The sequence below is a fragment of the Phyllobates terribilis genome, unplaced genomic scaffold, assembly GCF_046119375.1.
Source record: "Phyllobates terribilis strain yellow unplaced genomic scaffold, ASM4611937v1 Scaffold_1__5_contigs__length_1240528914, whole genome shotgun sequence".
In the NCBI taxonomy this organism is placed as follows: Eukaryota; Metazoa; Chordata; class Amphibia; order Anura; family Dendrobatidae; genus Phyllobates; species Phyllobates terribilis.
This window is the reverse complement of record NW_027362761.1, coordinates 12804864-12828894: the sequence shown is the minus strand read 5'-3', so window position 1 is coordinate 12828894 and position 24031 is coordinate 12804864. Positions and strand designations below refer to the sequence as shown.

The 24031-nt window shown below is 44.2% G+C and overlaps 1 protein-coding gene across 1 annotated transcript; it reads right to left on the bottom strand.

The window, feature by feature from the left end:
- Nucleotides 1-5914: 5914 nt before the first annotated feature.
- Nucleotides 5915-18058, bottom strand: TPGS1 (tubulin polyglutamylase complex subunit 1). Its single transcript, XM_073655071.1, has 2 exons — nucleotides 17648-18058; nucleotides 5915-10948 (listed from the first exon to the last, which is right to left on the bottom strand). Exons 1-2 carry the CDS (start codon nucleotides 17980-17982, stop codon nucleotides 10420-10422), a joined length of 864 nt encoding a protein of 287 aa, XP_073511172.1. The 5' UTR covers nucleotides 17983-18058; the 3' UTR covers nucleotides 5915-10419.
- Between the last annotated feature and the right edge of the window lie 5973 nt (nucleotides 18059-24031).

Sequence of the window (24031 nt, the reverse complement as noted above, 5' to 3'; positions counted from 1 at the left end):
CCGGAGGTGGACAGGTCTACAAAAATGGGGCAGTACCAGAAGGCCCTTGCTGCAGAACTGTTAAAAAAATTCCCATCTGAACACGCTAGTGGCAGAGGTCACAGTTCGTTGCCCAAACAAGGCGTACAGGCGAGAGAGATGCAACTCCAATCCAGCAGAGGCAGGGGAACACTGTCAACGCTCTGGGACAGTTTTCTGAGACCCGCTCAGCTTACAGGCCCTGAGGCGCGGGGTACTCTCACAAGGAGTGGAAAGTTTCAACAGATGGTGAGGGAGTACCTTGCCGACCGTACCAGCGTCCTCCGTGATTCCTCTGTGCCTTTTAATTATTGGGTATCCAAGCTGGACACTTGGAATGAACTCGCTCTGTACGCCTTGGAGGTCCTGGCCTGCCCTGCCTCTAGCGTGTTATCGGAGCGTGTTTTTAGTGCCGCTGGGGGAATTATAACTGATAAGCGCACTCGCCTGTCAACTGACAATGCTGTTAAGCTGACCCTTATCAAAATGAACAAGGGCTGAATTGGGCCAGACTTCTCATCACCACCAAATGACAGCAGAGTAAGAAAGTCAAATCCACTGTGTTATTTCGGGAGGTGTATTCACATGCACCGCTTCACACCCACACATGGTTATACGCTTCCTCATTTCGGGTGTTTTATGCTCTTCTCCTTATCCTCAGCCTCCACCACCACTATACCACCAGGATGACCGTGGTCCGTGTTGCCAGCATTGCAAGTTCCTCCGTCCTAATTTTTGGCAGCTTTTGCTTGGAAGGCATAGGCAAAGACTATGGGAGACCCACTCCCCAATAATGGGAATAATGTTTTTAATATGCTGTACAGCATGGCTCTTGTAAGGGGCATTAAAACCGTCTTGTTAAGCTACTGTGACCTCCACCACTCTTCCAAGGGGCATTAAAACCGTCTTGTTAAGCTACTGTGACCTCTGTGTCTCTTCCAAGGGGCATTAAAACCGTCTTGTTAAACCACTCTGAACTCCACAGCTCTTCCAAGGGGCATTGCATTTCCTCCTAATTTTAGTCAGCTTTTGCTTTTCAATGCATAGGCGAACAAAAAGGAGACACACTCCCCAAGAATGGGTAGAAGGTTTTTAGTACGCTGTAATCCACGTCTGTTTCAAGGGGCATTGCAGTTCCTCATAATTTTTGGAAAGCCTTCCATTCACTGCTTAGGCCAACAGTGTACAGGAGACCCAGTTGCTATAAATGGAAAAAACGGTTTAGTTAAGGCCCTCTGACCTCCATGTCACTTCCAAGGGGCATTGGAGTGCCTCGAAATTTTGGGTAGGCATTGCACTCACTGTATGCCCTATAACCGTGTAGCCGAACCGCTCCTTTTGGTACAGAAACATATCCTACAAGACATGTGTGGTTGACTGGCCTGATATTGATGTGAATGGTCCCTGCTCCTCCTGCTCTTTTTCCTTTGCCACCACCTCATCCATCATTCATCACCTGAAGCTTTGTTTTTACGGGAGTCATAGAACATAGTAGCAGGAAAAACATCCAGCAATCCTCGGAGGAGGTAGGATATGCGCCAAAACGCTGACCACCTCAGGCCTAGCCGCTACTACATACATGTGCTTGCATTCCAAGGAACAGAAAGCTAAGGCGACGGATGGCCTCATGATCATGAATAATTTACTTGTTGTGTAGAAGGCCGACCACTGCTGCTGTCTACCTTCTGAACTTTGTGTTGAAGCCTGATTGACCCAGGACCCGCAATCCTCTATGTCTGGAGGACGTGTTGCATCCCAGTGTGCAACTGTGTCCCGGCTTCCACAATATTAACCCAGTGTGAAGGCGTCAGTGAAATGGACCATCCCTGGCCACATTCACTTGTCCACGTGTTTGTGGTTAGGCTGTCCTTCCCACTAAATGCACTGGGGAGGGCACAGGTAATGTTTGCTATGCGCGTTTTGTGTATGAGGCGCACCGGGACAAATGGGGGCGGCTGGGGACCGTTTATGGACACCCGGCCGCCCCCTGGCGGCTGGGGACCAAGCGTGGACACCCGGCCGCCTGGGGACTGAGTATGGATACCAGGCCGCCGACGCAGCCATGACGTGGTGGCCAGATTCTGCTTCCACATGCCTAAAAGGCCCAATTTCAAGTGAAAGCTTGCAGTATAGTATTACAGCCTGGGGGTGGGTGGGTGGCAGGCTGCATACTTGCGCTTGCATTGCAAGGAATGGGGGAGGTACAATTGAACACTGCCCTGCGACAAGGACTTGCACGGGGATAGTCGCAAGTCTGCATCTTCTGATGGAGCAAGGATCACTTCTGATGGGCACACTTTTAGGCAGTGACCTGAGTGTCAGAGATGCTTCCAGGGGTCTTCCCTATGCTGTTCCCATGTCTTTTCAGCACTGTTTGCATGTGTCACACAGCACATGGCCAGATAAGATTGTAAAATTATGCTGTTCCCATGTCTTTTCAGCACTGTTTGCATGTGTCACACAGCACATGGCCAGATAAGATTGTAAAATGTTAAAATGACATTTCCCGGTGAATGCTTTTGTCACGGTTGAAAGCAATACAAAAGTGCAAAAACGCATTAAAAATGCTACTTGTGAACATAGCCCAAGGTGTGGAGGAGTATTTTTGTTTTTGGTTATTTATTTTACCTTATACACAAGTCTTTACCCTGGAAAGGATGTTCCTTAACATATTTCACAGGAAAGCAGTTTCAGTTTCGTTTTTGAACGTTTTATTCTGAGCCCGTAAAAGTGGTTTAATAGCTCTGACCACGTTGTTGACAGCAGTGACCTGGGGGTCAGAAATGCTTCCTGGGGCGATCCCCATGCTGTCCCCATGTCATTTGAGCACTGATACTATCGTTTTGGGCACTTTTTAGGCTTTCTACAGACTGCTGGGGGTGCCGCCGCAGAAATGCTTGGGTCTCCCATAGACTAAAATTGGGCTCGTTGCTCGGGTCGAGCACCCGAGTATCACGGTGAGCTCAGCCCGAGCTTCGAGCACCCGAGCATTTTAGTGCTCGCTCAACACTAATCAGACCTCTAATATGGGCATACAGGTGATAGAAAAGTACCTGTATGGCCCATAGTAGAGGTCTAGTTGCTGTTAAGTTGCTTTTTATTCTTTCATGTTTCTAATGCTTGGAGGCCTGGGGCCCGCCACAAATCCCTGCCTACTTCTTGAATTACAATATTTCCCCCCTCCCTTGCACGTCAAAGTGTCCTGTGCAGCGCGCAAATCCTGCACCTGCGCACTTCTTTCTCCCTTCTATGCTCATTGTATAGGAGAGATCTTGTGCTCAGGCGCCGGCGAGTCGCTGTGACTTCCGCTCCAGTGATCTCCGGCGTGCGCAACGCAACACTAAGGTGCTCCCCCCACTACCTCCCTGCATCGTCAGGAACCATATTGATATGCATATGGTTCCCAACGATGACTATCACCTGTATGGCCAAGGGGTGACAGATTCCCTTTAACATTTATAAAGACTTTTTTAGTTTTTACTACGAGACTTGAACTTAATTGTTCCTATAATGCAGTACAATTAACGTATCGTGGGCCACCCGCTGTTTTCTTTTCTTTTTATTACGAGGAGTGAATATGAGAAAGCCGCTACTGAATGAAAGTTACAGAGGAAACGTTCCTGATCTATCTGTTCTATTTAGATAGATAACTTTAACAATAACAATAACTTTGAGAACTCTGAGACTTTTGGTACTAATTGCCTAAGCCTGCATGATACTTTTTAATTTCTACGATTATTTTACAAGACCGATCTACTTTGTGTTATCTGCTGCAGCTTTTTGGGGATTTTAAAGGAAATCGGTCACGAGGTTTTTGCCATTCTATCCGAGAGCAGCATAATGTAGGGGCCAGAGACCCTGATCCCAGAGATGTACAGGTGCATCTCACTAAATTAGAATATCATCAAAAAGTTAATGTATTTCAATTCTTCAATACAAAAAGTGAACCTCATATATGATATAGAGTCATTACAAACAGAGTGATCTATTTCAAGTGTTTATTTCTGTTAATGTTGATGATTATGGCTTACAGCCAATGAAGACACAAAAGTCATTATCTCAGTAAATTACAAAAATTAGCAAAAAACACCTGCAAAGCCTTCCTAAGCATCTAAAAAGGTTCCTTTCAGTAAGCTCCACAATCATGGGGAAGATTGCTGACTTGACAGATGTCCAGAAAGCAGTCATTGACACACTCCACAAGGTCCCAGAGTTCCAATTTTAATTTGGAAATCAAGGTCCCAGAGTCTGGAGGAAGAGTGGAGAGACCACAATCCAAGCTGCTTGAGGTCTAGTGTGAAGTTTCCACAATCAGTGATGGTTTGGGGAGCCATGTCATCGGCTGGTGTAGGTCCATTGTGTTTTATCAAGACCAAAGTCAGCGCAGCCGTCTACCAGGAGATTTTAGAGCACTTCATGCTTCCCTCTGCCAACAAGCTTTTTGGAGATGGACCCAACAATGCAGACGAGCTGAAGGCTGCTATCACAGCAACCTGGGCTTCCATAACACCTCAGCAGTGCCACAGGCTGATCACCTCCATGCCACGCCGCATTGATGCAGTAATTGATGCAAAAGGAACCCGGACCAAGTATTGAGGGCATTTACTGAATATACATTTCAGTAGGCCAACATTTTGGATCTCAAAAACATTTTTCAAGCTGTTGTTATAAAGTATTCTAATTTACTGAGATAATGACTTTTGTGTTTTCATTGGCTATAAGCCATAATCATCAACATTAACAGAAATAAACACGTGAAATAGATCACTCTGTTTGCAATGCCTCTATATAATATACGAGTTTCACTTTTTGTATTGAAGAACTGAAATAAATTAACTTTTTGATGATATTCTAATTTAGTGAGATGCACCTGTATTACTTACATATCCACCTTACACCTTGTTTACGTTTGCTGTCATTTTGATAAAAATCACATTTTTATCTGCTGGTCTACAAGTTTTCTGAATGCTGAGCCTTGTATAACCTCTCCCTCATCATTATACACAGTGTATACAGAAAATTGCTAATCAGTAGTCGTGGTGGTTAAAGAGGGGGTTGGACTACTTGGCAGCAGGTTTACTTGTCCTCTAGTGATAATCTCCTGCTGATAAAACTGATTTTATCAAAACTACACTAAGCAGCCCAGTGACAAATAGCTGGAATCAGGATCTCTGTCTCTACATTATGCTGGGCTCACATTAGGTGGCAATAACCTGCTGACAGATTCCCTTTAAAGGTATATTGCTGAGACATTGCTCCGTAAATTTTACGTCATGTAGTTGGTTCAGATAATGCATACTGCTCTGACAATGCACCCCACGGATTGTGTCGTGGGGATGTGAAGAACTGTTGGAGCCACAGAGATAAATCCAGGGAAGACCAAATACACATACCTTCACTTTCTGTTGCAATTGTAATCATGCATTAGTGCGAGGGCTGTGGAGTTGGTAAGCCAAACCTCCGGCTCCGACTCCACGACTACCTCATACACGGCTCATGTGTAAGCGATAAATTTACGGTAGGACAGATTTTTCTCAGCTAAAAGTCTAGACCCTTAGATCAGGAATAGGACAGACATTTATATGACATTTCATAACTTTCCCAAATTCTTATGAAAAGATATTCCCCACAAACTGCATTGAACTACTGTACCCAATTTTATATATTTTAGGAGTCGGAGTTGGTCCATTTTATACCGACTCCACAGCCTTGATTAGTGCTAACAATTCTTGGGAATCTACAGAGGAATGGACTTTAGAAGAAGACTGAAGATAAAAATCACAAAATAAAATAAAAAATACAAGAAAATTCAAAACGAATGGTCAACATTTGATTCAAACAGATTTATTTTAGTTGTGACAGTTTGTTTTTTTACAACATGCAGTACAATCCTGTAGAAAATATAACTAGCCAAATGTGTTAAAACAAACCAATAAGTTCACACTAAAATGGGTTGTCCAATACATGGACACCCCCTACTGGATTGCTAAGTTTCCCACCAAGTAAAATAATAACATTTATACTCCCCTCTGGTGCTGGCGCCGTCCCAGCGGTGTCGGCACTGGCTCTCCTGGGGCTTGTGTGACATTATGTCAAGTGATCCCTGTGGCCAATCAGTGCTGGCTTTACTCTCCTCTCTCACGGATGTAACTGACATCCGAGGAAGTAAGTGCTGTGGCTGTTCTCTCACTTCCTCCAGATGTCTGATTTGTCCAAAGGAGGGGAGAGTAAAGCTAGCGACATTGTTATGTCAAGTAGCCCTGGGAGAGCCACTACCGGCCTCCAAGGTGAGTTTAAGTCTTATTTTACTGGGGGGAACGTAGGGATTCAGAAGGAGTTGTCTGAGTAGTGGACAACCCCCTTTAAAAAACACAGAAGGATAGTTTTTGTCCTCAGACAACAGTACTGATGGCCAAAAGCCATTTCTTAAGAGCAGATTATGCCAGGAGCAATAGCGATACTCTTTCCTTCTAACACAAAGAGAAAGAAGTGTTGGTGGTCATCTGAACAGCAGCCATATGTTATACATGCCTAAAAAAAAATGAGAAAATATAGAAAAAAAAAATATTAAAAAAAACAACACATCTTTGATTAGCTTGGCCAGTCTTGCCATGTTCAGCTGAAATATCATTCCACCAATAGACAGTATGGTCTTGCAGGGTCTTAAGGCACTAGTGCTGTCTGTGTGTCTAGGGATGACACTTTTTATAGTCTGTCTGCCACATGTTTTTCCCATAACCAACATGTCTCCTTCTATACACACACAGGAACAGACCTGGCAGCTGCCGGTAGGGAGAAGCTGCTAGGGACCAGTATAAGGCCACAGCCGCACTATCAGTATTCGGTCAGTATTGTTTCTCAGGAGTGGGAGCCAAAACCAGGTGAGAAACAATCAGAGAAAAGGTCTAATAGAAACAAGTCACCAATTCTGCATTTACCACCCACTACTAGTTTTAGCTCCCACTCCTGAGAAAAAATACTGACCGAATACTGACCAAATACTGATAGTGGGGCTGTGGCCTAAGACTAATCATCTGAGCTCATGGCTCTTCAAAGTGTGTTTTCCTTTAAACGCAGCAGCATTTCAGAATAGAGCCTACATGGCTGGAACAGTGCAGTCAGTGTCCGTTCCTGCTGCCCGTGGATTAGGCAGCATGAATCTCCTGTCACATACACTGTAAAGGCTTGTTCAGACTTGTGTATTATACGCAAATGTGCTGTCAAAATCAGATAGCCCAATGACCAAGGTTATCAAATACAGCTGCTCACACGAGTTATTTCACTGAATGTTAGAGTGAAAAAAATAAGTAAATCACAGCATACACTAGTTTCTTCTGTACATTGGATGAGACTTGCCTATTCAAGTCTAAGAAAAGAAAAAACAGATCCCATATGGATCATCTGTATTACATCCGATTTGTATGGATAATTTTGCAATTATTAACATAGGAAACTGTATTTAGCCTTGGAAATATTGATGTATAAATACAGATGCCATATGCATATAAAAGACGGACACATGGATGGAATATGGATGAGAATCGGACAATTTTTCATCCAACAGTAACCAAGTTAACTGCATAATGGGTTATTTTTTGCAATTACATTCAAAGAGATTTTCCACTACCTGGACAACCACTTTTTAACCAAAGTAGTCCCACACCGTATACTCACCAGCCATAACTGCGCCGAGTCTCCCGAGGATTATATGACATTGTTATGCCACGTGAGCCCTGCAGCCAATCAGACCCATATTAAGCTGCTGCACAATCACTACTTCCGTTAGTCCAAGGCTTGTCCAAAGGGCTGACCGCTGATTGGCTGCAGGGCTCACGTGGCACAATGTCACATATGCCCTGGTACAAAAGAGGAGTATGTAGTGTTTTTATTTTATAAGGGGGACTACTTTATTTAAAAAGGGTTTGTCCAGGTAGTGGACAATGCCATTAAAGCTTCAGAATTCAGCTGGCTTCTTATTACTGCAGAGCAGTGCATTCTGGGTGCTTGGATTACCATTAGACTTTAGTTTACATGACTGCTAATGAAGTCCAGCTAAATCAATTTGTTTCTAAAAGCAGCAAAAGATATGAAAACAGAAAAAGATTGGAGAGAACCCAACTAGATGACATTGGCCGGAGACTTTTAGATGGGAATAAGGGAGACATGACACTTTTTTTTGTAGTCCCCAAACCAATTCCGTGCTCCATTGAAATTTATGTAACCATCTTAACAGTTCTTAGGAAGTACCTTGAAAGTGGTTGTCTATTATTTATTAATAACCTATTCTTAGGATAAGTCACTAGACCCCGACAGCTTGATATAAACAGTGTAGGGAGCCCATAACAGCATGGCTCTGTGCACTGTGTAGTGGCCATTGTTGGGTACTGCAGCTTAGTTCCTATTCAGTTCAATCGGAGCCAAGTGGCAGTACCCAAAAAGAGCCACTGCACTGTGTATGGAGCTGTGCTGTTCTGTCTGCGTATACTGTCTACATCCGGTCACTGTGGGTGCTGCAAACAGCTGACTGGTGCGGGTCCAATACCCAGCATTTCCACTAATCTTATATTGAAGACCTACTCTAACAACAATACTGAATAACCACATTAAGTCCTCTTTCATATTGCAGTATGTGTCACGTGTTTTGATTCACTGTTTTTGTGGAGGTTTTCCTGAGAATAGCAGTTTACACCCCATCATCCATAGTTTGGCTAAAGAAATAAAAACAGCCGTTACTTAAAAGGCTTAGCCTTGTCTATCCTCCACTGCTATGGTGATTGTTACAAGGATACAGCAGTGATGTGACAACAAAGCACATTACCTCTGCAGCCAATCACTGAGCTCAGCGGCTCTTCCTGTCTACATCAGCAGGGCCGCTGAGCACATTGACTGGCTGCAGTGTTGATAACGCTGTTGTCCTGACGTCACTGCTGCAGCAGAGAACAGCCCATGCTGGAGCAGGGGAAGGCAACTGCTCCTTTCATTATTTTAACCAAGCGATGGCCAATGGGATTGAAAGCCCTTTTAAGCCGAAACCAGGAATTAAATCTGAATAGTGAATTCTAGAATGAAATGTTTATACCTCTGCCCCATTTTGGACCAACTCCTGATTTTGGCTTATGAATACAGCTGCAAAACGCTGACCAAAATCCTGATGGGTAAATAAGGCCATTGGACTGGCTTCCCACTGTCGAGCTACTGATTGGGTTTTTGAAGGCAAAGCCAGAAATGGATTCTTAGTGGACGACATTAGAAAAGAAAAGAGTGAGGGTGTCGCATATACATTTAGAAAACCAATGGCACCTTTTATGTGCCAGATACGGTGTAATAATCTTAACGATTTCTCCCTGATTTTAGTCTACTTTTGACTTTAGCTTCAAAAATTGCATCATAAAACCTAAACAAGAAAATGTAGCGACTGGTGAAGCTTTCAATTTTACTCTATCTGCATCAAAAGTGTGAAATACGCCTAAGAAGGGTCGTACCATCTAGGCCAACCCATTACACATTAAAGGGAACACGTCACACAATTCATGCTGTCCAAACCATAGACAGCATGAAGCAGAGCCTGGTTGCACGATTGCAGGGAGGTATACTTTACACTGAAATTCTCTGGCATTTCCGAGAAAATATACGGTCATTAGAAGATTCAACCAGGGACCATAGCCAGAAAGGAGACTAGTCCGGCGCTGTCCCCGGCTGGCTTCTCCCTGCACTGCACCAGGTGATTAACAGATCTCTCACAATGGGGGAGACCCAGCAATCACCTCTAGCAGCACTGGGAAATCAGTCAGGGCAGGTGCCAGACTGGCTTGATTTCTCGCTACGGTTCCTGGTTGGATCCTCTGACAATTGGGAAGTCAGGCTCTGATGATGCCCGTAGTTTGGGCAGTATGAAACATATGACAGATTCCCTTTAAAGACATCACCCATCCCTGACAATTAACTGTTTTTGGGGAACCAAACATATCATTTACAAGCATCATTAAACAGCCTTTTCTAGTCAATAGAGGGCGTTGTAGGCCATGCTGAATACCCCAGAGTAAGAGCCCTGTCTAATATAAGGGGATCCTGACCAGGAAGCCCTCCCATAAGCAACCTGTCTATCATCCGAGAATGAAACCAACCTGGGAAAGAAAACACTTCCAATATGTGACATAGCTAAGACACAACTATTAATGAAGAACACGGATCAGCAACCACCGGCAATTCAGCTGTTAAACTATAACTCTAAATAAGCCTAGATGGCCACACAGCTAGGAGTTGTAGTTTCACAAAAGCTAGAATACCAGAGATTGCTGCCAGAACTTGGGTCAACACCTCAAAGTTAGGTAATTTAATCTGATGGAGTGCAAAACATGACGCCATCAGGTTGGTAAGAAGACAAGAGGGCGCACGGGTCATTCATTGAACTGGTTTGACTTTGTCGAGGAATAGCAAGCATGCTTCTTTCAAGAATTCACCACGCTCCATAAGAATACCAGGCTTTTTGTTCTGGAGGGCTCGGTCCATAGCAATGGCCAAGCAGTCGGGTCCTAGTTTTGAGCCAGCCTCCAGATAGCTAGCTGGCACAGATAAGTCACTAGCAGTAAGTGCTTCTTCTAAAGTGTCCAGCACAGCTTGGCACAGCCTTTGGTCAGACTGCTTGCCCCCATCAAGAATATTAAACAGAGCGTCTGCTTTAGATATGAACTCCACCAACACAAAGCAGGTGAGCACCCCATAACGGAATACATCAAAGGGAACAGCTTCATGATCTCGGCACTGGATCTTCTTCAGAAGAGAAGAGGATATTTCAGTAGGGAGGTCACCTTCCTGACAAATCCTGGACAGGACCTCACTGTATGTCTTTCCATTCAGGCCAGGCTTCCTCTTCCTTCCCCCAGCACTGAGGCCATCATATGCAATGGTTAGGTTATTGTTGAAAGCAGTTCTGTACAGAGACACAGATAATTCACGTGAAACACTCAGTCATTTCCCTTATACTGTCTGATGCATACAACTGCAGGTTTTATTGTATGATCGGTTGTGGTCCATGCTCGCGGCCCCACTGTCACTTGACTATGTGTGCAGGTGCCCTTAATCTGTACACCTAGAGACAGGCACCCATGTTACACAAATGAAGTAGGAGCTGTAACAAGCATATGCATTTCAGGAATGGCTACAAGAACATTATACCTGGCTCCACCCTAATTCCTACCACTTGTTACTACACGAGTGATGGTGAACGTGTCTGATTGGGACAGTCACTCACATTCTTCAAATATGTGTATTTAGCCATATGTGTTCCTGCTACATATAGAGAATGCAAGTAATGGTAGAATCAGCCCATGGACATCTTTCAGTCATGAAACTCACCATCCAAATGCATTCCTCCAAGGATCCCTCCTGCAGCAGTGACAAGACTGTGGAATACAATCACTGGCCACACTGCAGACATTAGCGACAGGGCGCAGCCACCAGGGATTCAGAGGGGTTGTCCCCATTTGTCAATCAATCCCCAGCCTCCCAGCTTTCTGCTTCCTCGGGGGGCAGAGTACTTCTAATTGATAGACAGTTTAGACCACTATCCTCATTGTGCTCCTGGCTCGAACTGTGTGCCCTCAGATGCTGTTATACGAGGTCGTTTTGCCTCTACAGCATCAGATCCCATCAGCTTCAGAGCAGCACTTATAATGTCTATCGGAGAGAGCTTGGAAGTGCTGCGATCCTTTCCTACGAGACCTGCCACCACTAATAGACTGTAGCAGCGGCCAGCAACCAACAGGAAACAAAATTAAATTTCCCTTCATTCTTGAGAATAAAGAGAATTTTCTAGGAGCAGTAAATTGCAAAGTTGCTGGTTTTCACAGCCCTTGGCAACTTGACTAATTTATGATAAGAAAACCCCTTTACGGTATGTGCGCATGTTCACAATTTGAAGCAGAAATTTCTGCCACGTTTCTGAATCTCCATGCCAGAAAAAACATGCGTTTTTGACGCTTTTTTGAAGCATTTTTGTACATCAATGAATGCTTTTTGGAGCTAAATAAAGTTATTTGGTGAGACCTTGCTTTAACTATTAGATTACCGTCAGAACGGGGGTGAGTATATTGGTTAATTTAAATGATTAAATAATGTGTCTGTTGTAATTCAAATAAAGTGTTTACTCGGTGTCTGTGTGTTTATTTAACTCTTTACTTTAGTTAGGTTTGGTGATGAAAGGGTCTGAATGACACCTTGTCATCACCAAACAAAAGAGCTACGCATCAGCTAATCCCATTCACCTAATCTTCATTAGCATTCCCATTCATGGAATTTCTGGGGCAGCTGTGAGCTGCTATTTTTAGCCTAGGAAGGTGCCATTAGGCAAGCATGGTCCCTTGCTATTATTAACAGCTCACAGCTGTTTCGTTAGCTGCTATCTCCCCACGAACAGCAACAAGCAGCGCTTTGGACGCAGCATATTTTTGCTGCGCCCAAAACGTTGTATTCTAATGCCGCACTTTTGTTGTCAGTACATGTGAATCCACCGCATATAATGACACTTCAATCAGTCAAAATCTGCAGAGGAGACGAGTGTGTCCGCTCCAGAAATTGACATGCTGTGGGTGAGTTGGGATACGTGGCCACGATGTCACGGGTGTTTCAAAAGTGACAGATAGCCGGCCTGCAGTTGGTTGCAGGAGATCTCTAAGTATGGCATTACAGACATCTTCTTAGAGGCTGTCTCTAGGACCCAGCGGCTTCCTCCCTCTGGCTAATTAACTCCCTGGCCTGGGTGTATAAATACCTGGTGTGTTCTAGAGGGAGGTTCCGGCGATATTCATTACTATCTGTGAAGGCTTTAGCAAGAGAAGTACTTTGTCCTCTCTGGAGCTTGAGGACGCGTGCGCATTTGTCTGGAGTCATCAAAAGGTAAGCTATTTCTCCGTTAGTCCTTCCTTGTTGTCTATAGTGTTTAATGGAGATCGAATAATGCTCATCTCCTCCCTTCCCTAGCCTGAGCCAAATGCCAGGGAAAGACAGGGTGAGGTACGCGTGGACGATTGGTAAAGATCCAATACAGGCATGTTAGGGGAGACTGGGTGACGCAAGATCAACCTAGGAGGTCTCCAATTCCTCCCCTTTCCCTCTTCCCTTTGTGATGCACTAAGTCTTTCCCACACTTTGCGTGACACACGATCAGGAGCCACTGCAGGTTTGACGCTAAGTGTTTACAGAACGTCAAATCTGCAGCGTCCAGATGTTACAGAATAGTGGATGGGATCTCTAGAAATCTCATGTCCACTAATTGAACCGCTGCAAATCCGCAGGTACAAATATAATACCTGAGGATTTGCTGCGGTTCAATTAAAGTCAATGGGCGGGAACGCTGTATAGAAAGGACATGCTGTGTTTTAAAACGCAATGGCAATCCTTAGCGGAAATTTCCACTTTATGTGCACAGCACATCAGGATTGCCATTGCATTAGTTGACAGACCGATTACCAAGCGTTCTTGATGCGTTTCCGCGCCGAAAAACCGCATCAAAAACGCTACGTGTGCACTTTACCTTACTCATTTAAATTAGCCAATATACTCACCCCAGTTCTAACGGTAATCTAAGGGTTAAAGCAATGTCCCACCAAATAACTTTATTTAGCTCCAAAAAGCACTCATTGATGTACAAAAGTGTCAAAAACGCAAGTTTTTTCCGCAGCGTTTTTCCTGCTAAGGAGATGCAAAAACGCTGCAGAAATTCCTGCTTCAAATCCTGAACGTGCTCACATACCCTTAACGTGTTTTCTTATTTTATCACACACAGCTTTACATTTTTTTCAGCAATTACACTTACATACAGTACAGACCAAAAGTTTGGACACACCTTATTTAAAGATTTTTCTGTATTTTCATGACTATGAAAATTGTACATTCACACTGAAGGCATCAAAACTATGCATTAACACATGTGGAATTATATACTTAACAAAAAAGTGTGAAACAACTGAAAATATGTCTTATATTCTAGGTTCTTCAAAGTAGCCACCTTTTGCTTTGATGACTGCTTTGCACACTCTTGGCATTCTCTTGATGAGCTTCAAGAGGTAGTCACCGGAAATGGTCTTCCAACAATCTTGAAGGAGTTCCCAGAGATGCTTAGCACTTGTTGGCCCTTTTGCCTTCACTCTGCGTTCCAGCTCACCCCAAACCATCTCGATTGGCTTCTGGTCTGGTGACTGTGGAGGCCAGGTCATCTGGCGTAGCACCCCATCACTCTCCTTCTTGGTCAAATAGCCCTTACACAGCCGGGAGGTGTGTTTGGGGTCATAGTCCTGTTGAAAAATAAATGATGGTCCAACTAAACGCAAACCGGATGGAGTAGCATGCCGCTGCAAGATGCTGTGGCAGTCATGCTGGTTCAGTATGCCTTCAATTTTGAATAAATTCCCAACAGTGTCACCAGCAAAGCACCCCCACACCATCACACCTCCTCCTCCATGCTTCACGGTGGGAACCAGGCATGTAGAGTCCATCCGTTCACCTTTTCTGCGTCGCACAAAGACACGGTGGTTGGAACCAAAGATCTCAAATTTGGACTCATCCGACCAAAGCACAGATTTCCACTGGTCTAATGTCCATTTCTTGTGTTCTTTAGCCCAAACAAGTCTCTTCTGCTTGTTGCCTGTCCTTAGCAGTGGTTTCCTAGCAGCTATTTTACCATGAAGGCCAGCTGCACAAAGTCTCCTCTTAACAGTTGTTGAAGAGATGTGTCTGCTGCTAGAACTCTGTGTGGCATTGACCTGGTCTATAATCTGAGCTGCTGTTAACCTGCGAATTCTGAGGCTGGTGACTCGGATAAACTTATCCTCAGAAGCAGAGGTGACGCTTGGTCTTCCTTTCCTGGGGCGGTCCTCATGTGAGCCAGTTTCTTTGTAGCGCTTGATGGTTTTTGCAACTGCACTTGGGGACACTTTCAAAGTTTTCCCAATTTTTCACACTGACTGACCTTCATTTCTTAAAGTAATGATGGCCACTCGTTTTTCTTTACTTAGAATTTGTATTATGGCAGGAAAAAAGCAGCTAACAGTCTATTCAATAGGACTATCAGCTGTGTATCCTGCACAACACAACTTATGGTCCCAACCCCATTTATAAGGCAAGAAATCCCACTTATTAAACTGACAGGGCACACCTGTGAAGTGAAAGCCATTTCCAGTGACTACCTCTTGAAGCTCATCAAGAGAATGCCAAGAGTGTGCAAAGCAGTCATCAAAGCAAAAGGTGGCTACTTTGAAGAACCTAGAATATAAGACATATTTTCAGTTGTTTCACACTTTTTTAAGTATATAATTCCACATGTGTTAATTCATAGTTTTGATGCCTTCAGTGTGAATGTACAATTTTCATAGTCATGAAAATACAGAAAAATCTTTGTCCAAACTTTTGGTCTGTACTGTATGCACGGAATAGGCTGTAAATGCCTGATTACTGGGCAGCCCACTAGCCAGTAGAAAGGGGGTCCCAAGCCCTCATAACTCCTCACTGAATTGAGTCAGGTCAACCCCGCAGAATGCTTCTCCATTCATTGTCTATGGCAGGGTTCCCCAACTCCGGTCCTCAAGAGCCACCAAAAGGTCATGTTTTCAGGATTTCCCGAACAGTTCCATCACCTGTGCAATACTAAGGAAATCCTGAAAACCTGATCTGTTGGTGGGCCTTGAGGACTGGAGTTGGGGGAACACTGGTCTATGGGACTGAGACGGCAGACTAGAGTACAATACACCCTGAATAGAGTGTCAGGCAGCGGGCATTGCATGCAATCTCCTGCTCACAGTGGGCATGCAGGAAGGAGGTACGGGGGATCAGGACGCATTGTGATCAATGGGGATAACAACAGCATGGACCCCAGTGATCAGACGTTTATCACCTATCTGCGGGATAATGTATTTGTCAATGGTTGGGAATACCCCTTTAATGAGTGGAGTATTTAGTGTCATTATAGCCTCTGTAGAATTTAAAGGGGTTATCTAGTCTTTTAACCCCGTCACAACTTTTGCCATACATGCTGAGCTCCATACACAGCAGCTCACAGCTGTATTATACAGACAGCACCAGCCTCTAACAGCAGATGGGAACTGGCTTTGACCACGGCATTTTAGTGCCATGATCCCGGGGACGATGTGCAGATTGGTTGACATGGTAGCTGGACTGTCGCCGTTCTGGTGTTCCGGTGAAAACGAGACAGCCCCTTATTCCAAATCTAAAAAATAAAAATAGTCACATCTGCAAAGGTTCGACCTATCAAAATATACATTTTCATATTTATGTTAAATACGGTAAGGCAAAACATATCACACCTCCAGAATTGACTTCCTTAAATTGAAGTTTTTTCTCTCACACGACTTGCTAAATGGCAGCACACACATTTTTTACTGACAATATTCTGTTTTTTTTAAACATTAATAAATGTGTGTATGAAATCTTGGGATCACTGTGCTCGCTCTGACCTGAAGAATCATGTTGCTAATACACGGCATGTCGTCAAAACAAAGCCAAATAAAACAATGGCAGAACTGCATTTTATCATCAACCATGGAATGTTCAGTACACCATATGGTAAAATGGATGGTGTCAATCAAAACTATGGCGTCTGTGACGTGACACTAAGGGGGTCATTTACTAAACTAAAACAAAAAAAATGCAGAGTCAGGAAGGGATTAAAACTGATGGCTTACCATTGGGATAAGCAAGTTGGGGGTCTGACTAGCAGCCCCTCCTTTCATCAGCTGTAGGACTGAATAACCCCTTTCCATCCAGACTGTCATATATGATGTGTGAGGTCAGCAATGTCTGGTGACATCATCGGTGGGTTACATGGCACTGTGATGATAATGTGTGAAGTCAGTATTGTCTGGTGACATCATCAGTGTGGTTACATGGCACTGTGATGATAATGCATGAGGTCAGCAATGTCTGATGACATCATCAGTGTGGTTACATGGCACTGTGATGATAATGCGTGAGGTCAGCAATGTCTGATGACATCATCAGTGTGGTTACATGGCATTGTGATGATGATGTGTGAGGTCAGCATTGTCTGGTGACATCATCAGTGTGGTTACATGGCATTGTGATGATGATGTCACCAGACAATGCTGACCTCACACATCATCATCACAATGCCATGTAACCACACTGATGATGTCACCAGACAATGCTGACCTCACACATCAGTGTGGTTACATGGCATTGTGATGATGTGTGAGGTCAGCAGTGCCTAGTGACATCATCAGTGTGGTTACATGGCACTGTGATGATGTGTGAGGTCAGCATTGTCTGGTGACATCATCAGCGTGGTTACATGGCATTGTGATGATGTGTGAGGTCAGCAGTGCCTGGTGACATCATCAGTGTGGTTACATGGCACTGTGATGATGATGTGTGAGGTCAGCATTGTCTGGTGACATCATCGGTGGTTACATGTCACTGTGATGATGATGTGTGAGGTCAGCATTGTCTGGTGACCTCATCGGTGGGTTACATGGCACTGTGATGATGATGTGTGCCAGTCAGGCTACCAGTAGATCTGTCACTCTATGCCACCATTGTTCTAGAGCTGGGCACTCACTAGGCGTCTCCCATCCTGACACAGAGCCCCACCCTGACCAACCTCTGCGAGTGATGAGCCAGCCTCAGGTACCACAGGGCATGCCCCAGCCGCTGGTGGCCCAGTACGTGGGCCCCCCGGTCACCAGACTTGGATCCTGCAGCCGCTCCCACACTTAATTTCTCAAAGAAAGCGGCCAGGAACACGAGCGGCTCCTCCGGCCTGGCCTCCAGCAGCTTCAGCACGGCTGACCGCAGCATGTCTCGTACTCCGGCCTGAGCCAGAAAATCCGCCTCGCTGGTGGCTCGTGGCTGAGCCCGCGGCACCGGGGAGCCTGCTGCACCACGTCTCTTCTCCGCCATGCTTCCAGTCAGTGTGAGAAGCCGGCCAGGCGCCATCTCATGTAAGGGCAGCGCTATAGCACACGTCCCTGCAAGACGCCTTGGGCGCCATACTTAGTGATGGCATCAGTGGTCGCTGTGACAACCACAGACGCCGTTAGTCTTCACTCACACATTCACCTACTGTGTTTTTTTCCTTCTTCTGAGATGCATAACTCCCCCCCCCCCCCAAAAAAAATGTATAGTTCTTTTTTTTTCACTGTTTTCAACAAAAATCTTAACTTAAAGAAAAGGTTTGCTTTGTGTCACCATTTTCTGAGACTGGTATATCCATATTTTTTTTATCGCTGGAGGGAGGGCGTGTTTTTGTGCAGTGACTCTTTATTGGTACCATTTTGATCACTTTTTATCAATTTTTTTCGTGGGGTGTGTGGTGACCTGAAAACAAGAATTCTGTCATTTACATATTTTACACTTTACGGCATTATGGTATCGGTTAATTTGGGATTTTATTAGATCAGAATTTTATGCTTGCAGCAATAATAAATGTTTTTTTCTTAATTTTAAACTAGAAAAAGGAGGGTTATTCATACTTATTATTATAATTTTAAAAAGAAAAAGATTTTTTTTTTTTAATTTTCATTTAAAGAGGTTGTCCACTACTATTTAAAATGCCCCCAAGGTATTTAAACAGTGCAGAAAAGTTTTTTTGCAAATACCTTGTGTTGTCGATTAATGTGCACTCACAAGCATCACATGACCCCCGGCTGCAGCCGGCTCTGACATCCGCTGATGTCACATCACGTTTCGGCTGCAGCCGGGGGTGACCCAGTGACGCACACCCCCTGATTGATGGGCATCCACCACGCGCTTTCCCTCTCCTGCATTCGTTAGGAAAGCTGGCGGTGGATGCTGGGCTGTGACGTGCGGTGAAACCCCACCCACAGCGCACCAATCAGGGGGGAGCGCGTCAGCGGGTCACGCCCAGCTGCAGCCAGAACTTGACGTGACTTCAGCGGATGCCAGTCGAGGCTGCAGCCGGGTTACATGATGCCTGTGAGCGGCCATTAATAGCGCCAATCACAGACAATAAAGACAACACAAGGTAATTACAAAAAAACTTCTCTCCACCGTTTAAATACATTGGGGGCATTTTAAATAGTAGTGGACAACCTCTTTAATCTTATAGATTGTAAGCTTGTGAGCAAGGCCCTCACTCCTTTTGGTATCTGAGTTGTGTGTTACTCTGTAAAGTCTTTATTGTCTGTACAAGTCCCCTCTGAAATGAAAAGTGCTGTTGAATATGCTGGCCCTATAGAAAAAAAATTATTATTATTATTCATTTTTTAAGAATTTTAAAGGACTTTAACCCCTTCCTGACGTGAGACGTAATAATACGTACCTGTGACCTGGGCCTTAATGACCAGGTATGTATTATTACGCCTCTGTGATCTCGCCTGCACACAGGCTGTGCGGGCACAATCGCCGCCAGGTGTTAGCTGTTAGAATAATATGCACCACTCCCGGAACATTAACCCCCGAAATGCTACGATAGAGGTTGATTGCGGGAGCAGGCAGAGGTGAGAGCGCCCCTCTTACCATGGATGGGAGACCCCACACTGTGTGCGCAGGGTCCCGATCGTTGCCATGGTGACCCGATGTCGTCATGACGACATCCGGGTCTCCAGGCATCAGGAAGTTAGATAGATCGTGCACTGAGCACGATCTATCTAACTTGTGCCTGCAGGGCTGACAGCCTGCATAGCATAGGGGATGCTGCTGCATTCCTATGTTATGCAAGCAATCAGCCTGCAAAAAATGAAAGTCCCATAGTGGGACAAAATGTAAAAATGAAAAACAGTGTCGGAAAGTGAAAAAAAATAAATAAAATTGTAAAAAAATGAAATAATAATAATAAAAAAAATACACTGGTCCCATAAATAAATATTAGTATGAAAAAACAAAACAATTAAAGTGCACATATTTGGTATCGCCGCGTCCGGAACGACCTGACCTATAAAACTGTCCCACTAGTTAACCCCTTTAGTGAACATGGTAAAAAAAAAAAAAAAAAAAAATGAAGCAAAAAACGATGATTTATCATCATACTGACAAAAAAAATGGAAGAAAATGCGATCAAAAAGACGAATGTAAATAAAAATGGTACCGCTGAAAACGGCATCTTGTCCCACAAAAAACAAGCCGCCACACAGCTCCGTCAGCAGAAAAATAAAAAAATTATAGCTCTCAGAATAAAACGATGCTAAAAAAAATATTTTTTCTATAAAATAGTTTTTATTGTGTAAAAGCGGCAAAACATAATAAAATGATATAAATGTGGTAGAGTTGTAAACGTACTGACCCAAAGAATAAAGCTACCTTATCAATTTTACCACACGCGGAACGGCATAACAAAAATCCCCAAAAAACAATTCCTGAATTGATGGTTTTTGTTCATTCTGCCTCCCAAAAAATGGAATACTCGTGCTGCAAAAAACAAGCCCTCACATGACTGTCAGACAAAATATGGAAAAATTATAGCTCTCAAAATATGGCAATGCAAAAACTTGTTTTTACAATAAAACACGTCTTTTAGTGTGTGACAGCTGTCAATCATAAAAACCCGATATAAATCTGGTATTCCTGTAATCGCACCGAGCCGAAGAATAAAGTAATCTAATCAATTATACTGCACAAGGAAAGGTGTAAAAAATAAATAAAACCAATTCTTTTCCTGCTGCTTATTTGTTCATTCTGCCTCCCAAAGATCGCAGTAAGGCTCGGTTCACATTTATCCTGCAATCTGCGCTGAGCGCTTACACCGGGGTTTCCGTGTAAATCTCTGAAATACGTGATTCAGACGGAACCCACAGCGGAAGATTCCCTGTAATGAGGCAGATGGAGGCACTGTGGACGCCGTCTGTTCGACGGTGTCCGTCTTTTTATTAGGCGTGCATAAAAGTGGCGTTGGCCAGTTTTGTGCATTTCTGAAAAGAAGGACACTGCTGAACAGAGGCCAGATGGAGTCCAGAGTAACTCTGCTGCCTCATTATAGTGAATGGAGCGCTTGGGGATTTCATCTGAATCACATCACTTGGAGATTTAGATGGAAACCCAGATATAAGTGCTCAGTGTACAGCACAGGATAAACATGATCCAAAATGTTATGTAAAATGTTCCCAATAAAAGCTTCCACTCCATTCACAAAAAATGCAAGTCCCCACTCAGGTCCGTCATCTGTTAATAATAATATAGGGGCTTCCACATTACTGGTAGCACAAAGGCTCTGGAAAAACGAAATGGCTCCTCGTCCTCCAAAAGAAATCCAACGAATTCTGCGCTCCCAAATCCAAATGTCCCCCTCCCTTCTGAGCTCCAGTGTGTGTCTAAACCGCAGTTAGCGTCCACGTTTGGCATTTCTGTAGTGATGAGAGCCTGCCTAATTTACGGGTGCATGTCTCCAGAAGCACGATCTGGGCATAATGTACTGGTAACCACAATGTACTGGTCACTACAACATACTGGTCACTACAACGGCAGTTTGCAATCTTCACTTAGCAACATCCACTGCTACTTGTTTGTGGACAACACCCATGGAGTCAAAATCATCACTACACCTGTAGATAAATTCACAAAGGAGTATCATTTCCAAAATGGGGTCACTTGAGGGGGATTCTGCTCTTCTAGTATGTAGGGGCTCTGTACATGGAGTCCGCAAACTATTCTAGGAAAATCTGCGCTCCAGGAGGCAAATAGTGCTCCGTCCCTCCCGAGTCTCGGCGTGTGGCTAAGCAGTATTGTACAGCCACATATGAGGTATTTCTAAATTCAGCAGACGTTGTGGGACAAACTTTGGTGCCATTTTTACCCATTTCCCAGTGTAAAAATGTAAAATCTGGGGCTGGAACAAAACTTCCGTGTTAAAAATGTAATTATTTTTTCTTCACTGCCCAATGGTATAAAATTACGTGACCCACTTGTGGTGTCAGTATGATCACTGCACCCCTAGATGAATTAATTGAAAGGTGTAGTTTGTAAAATTGGGTCACTTATGGGGGGGTTCAGCTGCTCTGGCACTTCAGGGGCTCTACCAATGTGACATGGCACCCTCAAACCCGTCCAGCGAAATCTGAACTCCAATATAGCGCTTCTTCCCTTCTGAGCTTTGCACTGTGCCTCAAAAGTAGGTTTCGACCTCATATGGGGTATCTGCATACTCAAGACAAATTGCACAACAAATTTTGGGGTCCATTTCTCCTGTTGTCCTTGGGAAAATGCAAAATTTGGTGGTAAAAAAACATTCTTGCGGGAATTTTTTTTTATTTTCACTGTTCAATGTTGTAAACTTCTGTGAAGCACCTGGGGGTTCAAGGTGCTCACCACACATCTAGATAAGTTCCCTAAGGGTATGTGCACACGATGCAGAAATGCTCAGGACTTTTTCCTGAGCGTTTCTGCATCTCCCTGGCAGGAAAAAACGCATGCGGATTGTACATGCGTTTTCCTGCCAGGGACATGCGGAAATGAAGCGGTCTTCACTTTCATTTTCGCATGCGGGTTGACAAGCTCTTCCCAAGAGATTTTAGCATCACTTGGAAAGTGCTTGTCAACTTCACACTATATAAATCCATGCAACCGGCATGGATTTATATAGTGTGTGAATGTCAAAAAATAAAAAAATAAATATATACATACCCTCCGATGGCCCCCGGTGTCCTGCTTCCCTCTGTCCCGGCTGCCGGCAGTGGTACATTGAGGACCTGCCGACGTCAGCGTCACATGACCCGTCACATGACTGACGTCAGCGTAGGTCCTTCATTCAACCGCGAAGTGCCCGGGAAGCCAGGAGGACGCAGCGCGGGACTCCGGAAGGTAAGTGTGTATATATATATATATATATATATATATATACACAGTACTGACCAAAAGTTTGGACACACCTTCTCATTTAAAGATTTTTCAGTATTTTCATGACTATGAAAATTGTACATTCACACTGAAGGCATCAAAACTATGAATTAACACATGTGGAATTATATACTTAACAAAAAAGTGTGAAACAACTGAAAATATGTCTTATATTCTAGGTTCTTCAAAGTAGCCACCTTTTGCTTTGATGACTGCTTTGCACACTCTTGGCATTCTCTTGATGAGCTTCAAGAGGTAGTCACCGGAAATGGTCTTCCAACAATCTTGAAGGAGTTCCCAGAGATGCTTAGCACTTGTTGGCCCTTTTGCCTTCACTCTGCGGTCCAGCTCACCCCAAACATCTCGATTGGGTTCAGGTCTGGTGACTGTGGAGGCAAGGTCATCTGGCGTAGCACCCCATCACTCTCCTTCTTGGTAAAATAGCCCTTACACAGCCTGGAGGTGTGTTTGGGGTCATTGTCCTGTTGAAAAATAAATGATGGTCCAACTAAACGCAAACCGGATGGAATAGCATGTCGATGCAAGATGCTGTGGTAGCCATGCTGGTTCAGTATGCCTTTAATTTTGAATAAATCCCCAACAGTGTCACCAGCAAAGCACCCCCACACCATCACACCTCCTCCTCCATGCTTCACGGTGGGAACCAGGCATGTAGAGTCCATCCGTTCACCTTTTCTGCGTCGCACAAAGACACGGTGGTTGGAACCAAAGATCTCAAATTTGGACTCATCAGACCAAAGCACAGATTTCCACTGGTCTAATTTCCATTCCTTGTGTTCTTTAGCCCAAACAAGTCTCTTCTGCTTGTTGCCTGTGCTTAGCAGTGGTTTCCTAGCAGCTATTTTACCATGAAGGCCTGCTGCACAAAGTCTCCTCTTAACAGTTGTTGTAGAGATGTGTCTGCTGCTTGAACTCTGTGTGACATTGACCTGGTCTCTAATCTGAGCTGCTGTTAACCTGCGATTTCTGAGGCTGGTGACTTGGATAAACTTATCCTCAGAAGCAGAGGTGACTCTTGGTCTTCCTTTCCTGGGGCGGTCTTCATGTGAGCCAGTTTCTTTGTAGCTCTTGGTTTTTGCAACTGCACTTGGGGACACTTTCAAAGTTTGACCAATTTTTCGAACTGGCTCACCTTCATTTCTTAAAGTAATGATGGCCACTCATTTTTCTTTAGTTA

Bases quoted from the DNA above. Each gene is read 5' to 3' on its own strand.
- TPGS1 (XM_073655071.1), bottom strand. From the start codon at position 17,982: ATGGCGCCTGGCCGGCTTCTCACACTGACTGGAAGCATGGCGGAGAAG. The intron at 10,949-17,647 runs GTTGGTCAGGGT...GTCTCTGTACAG, and splicing joins CTGGCTCATCACTCGCAGAG to AACTGCTTTCAACAATAACC.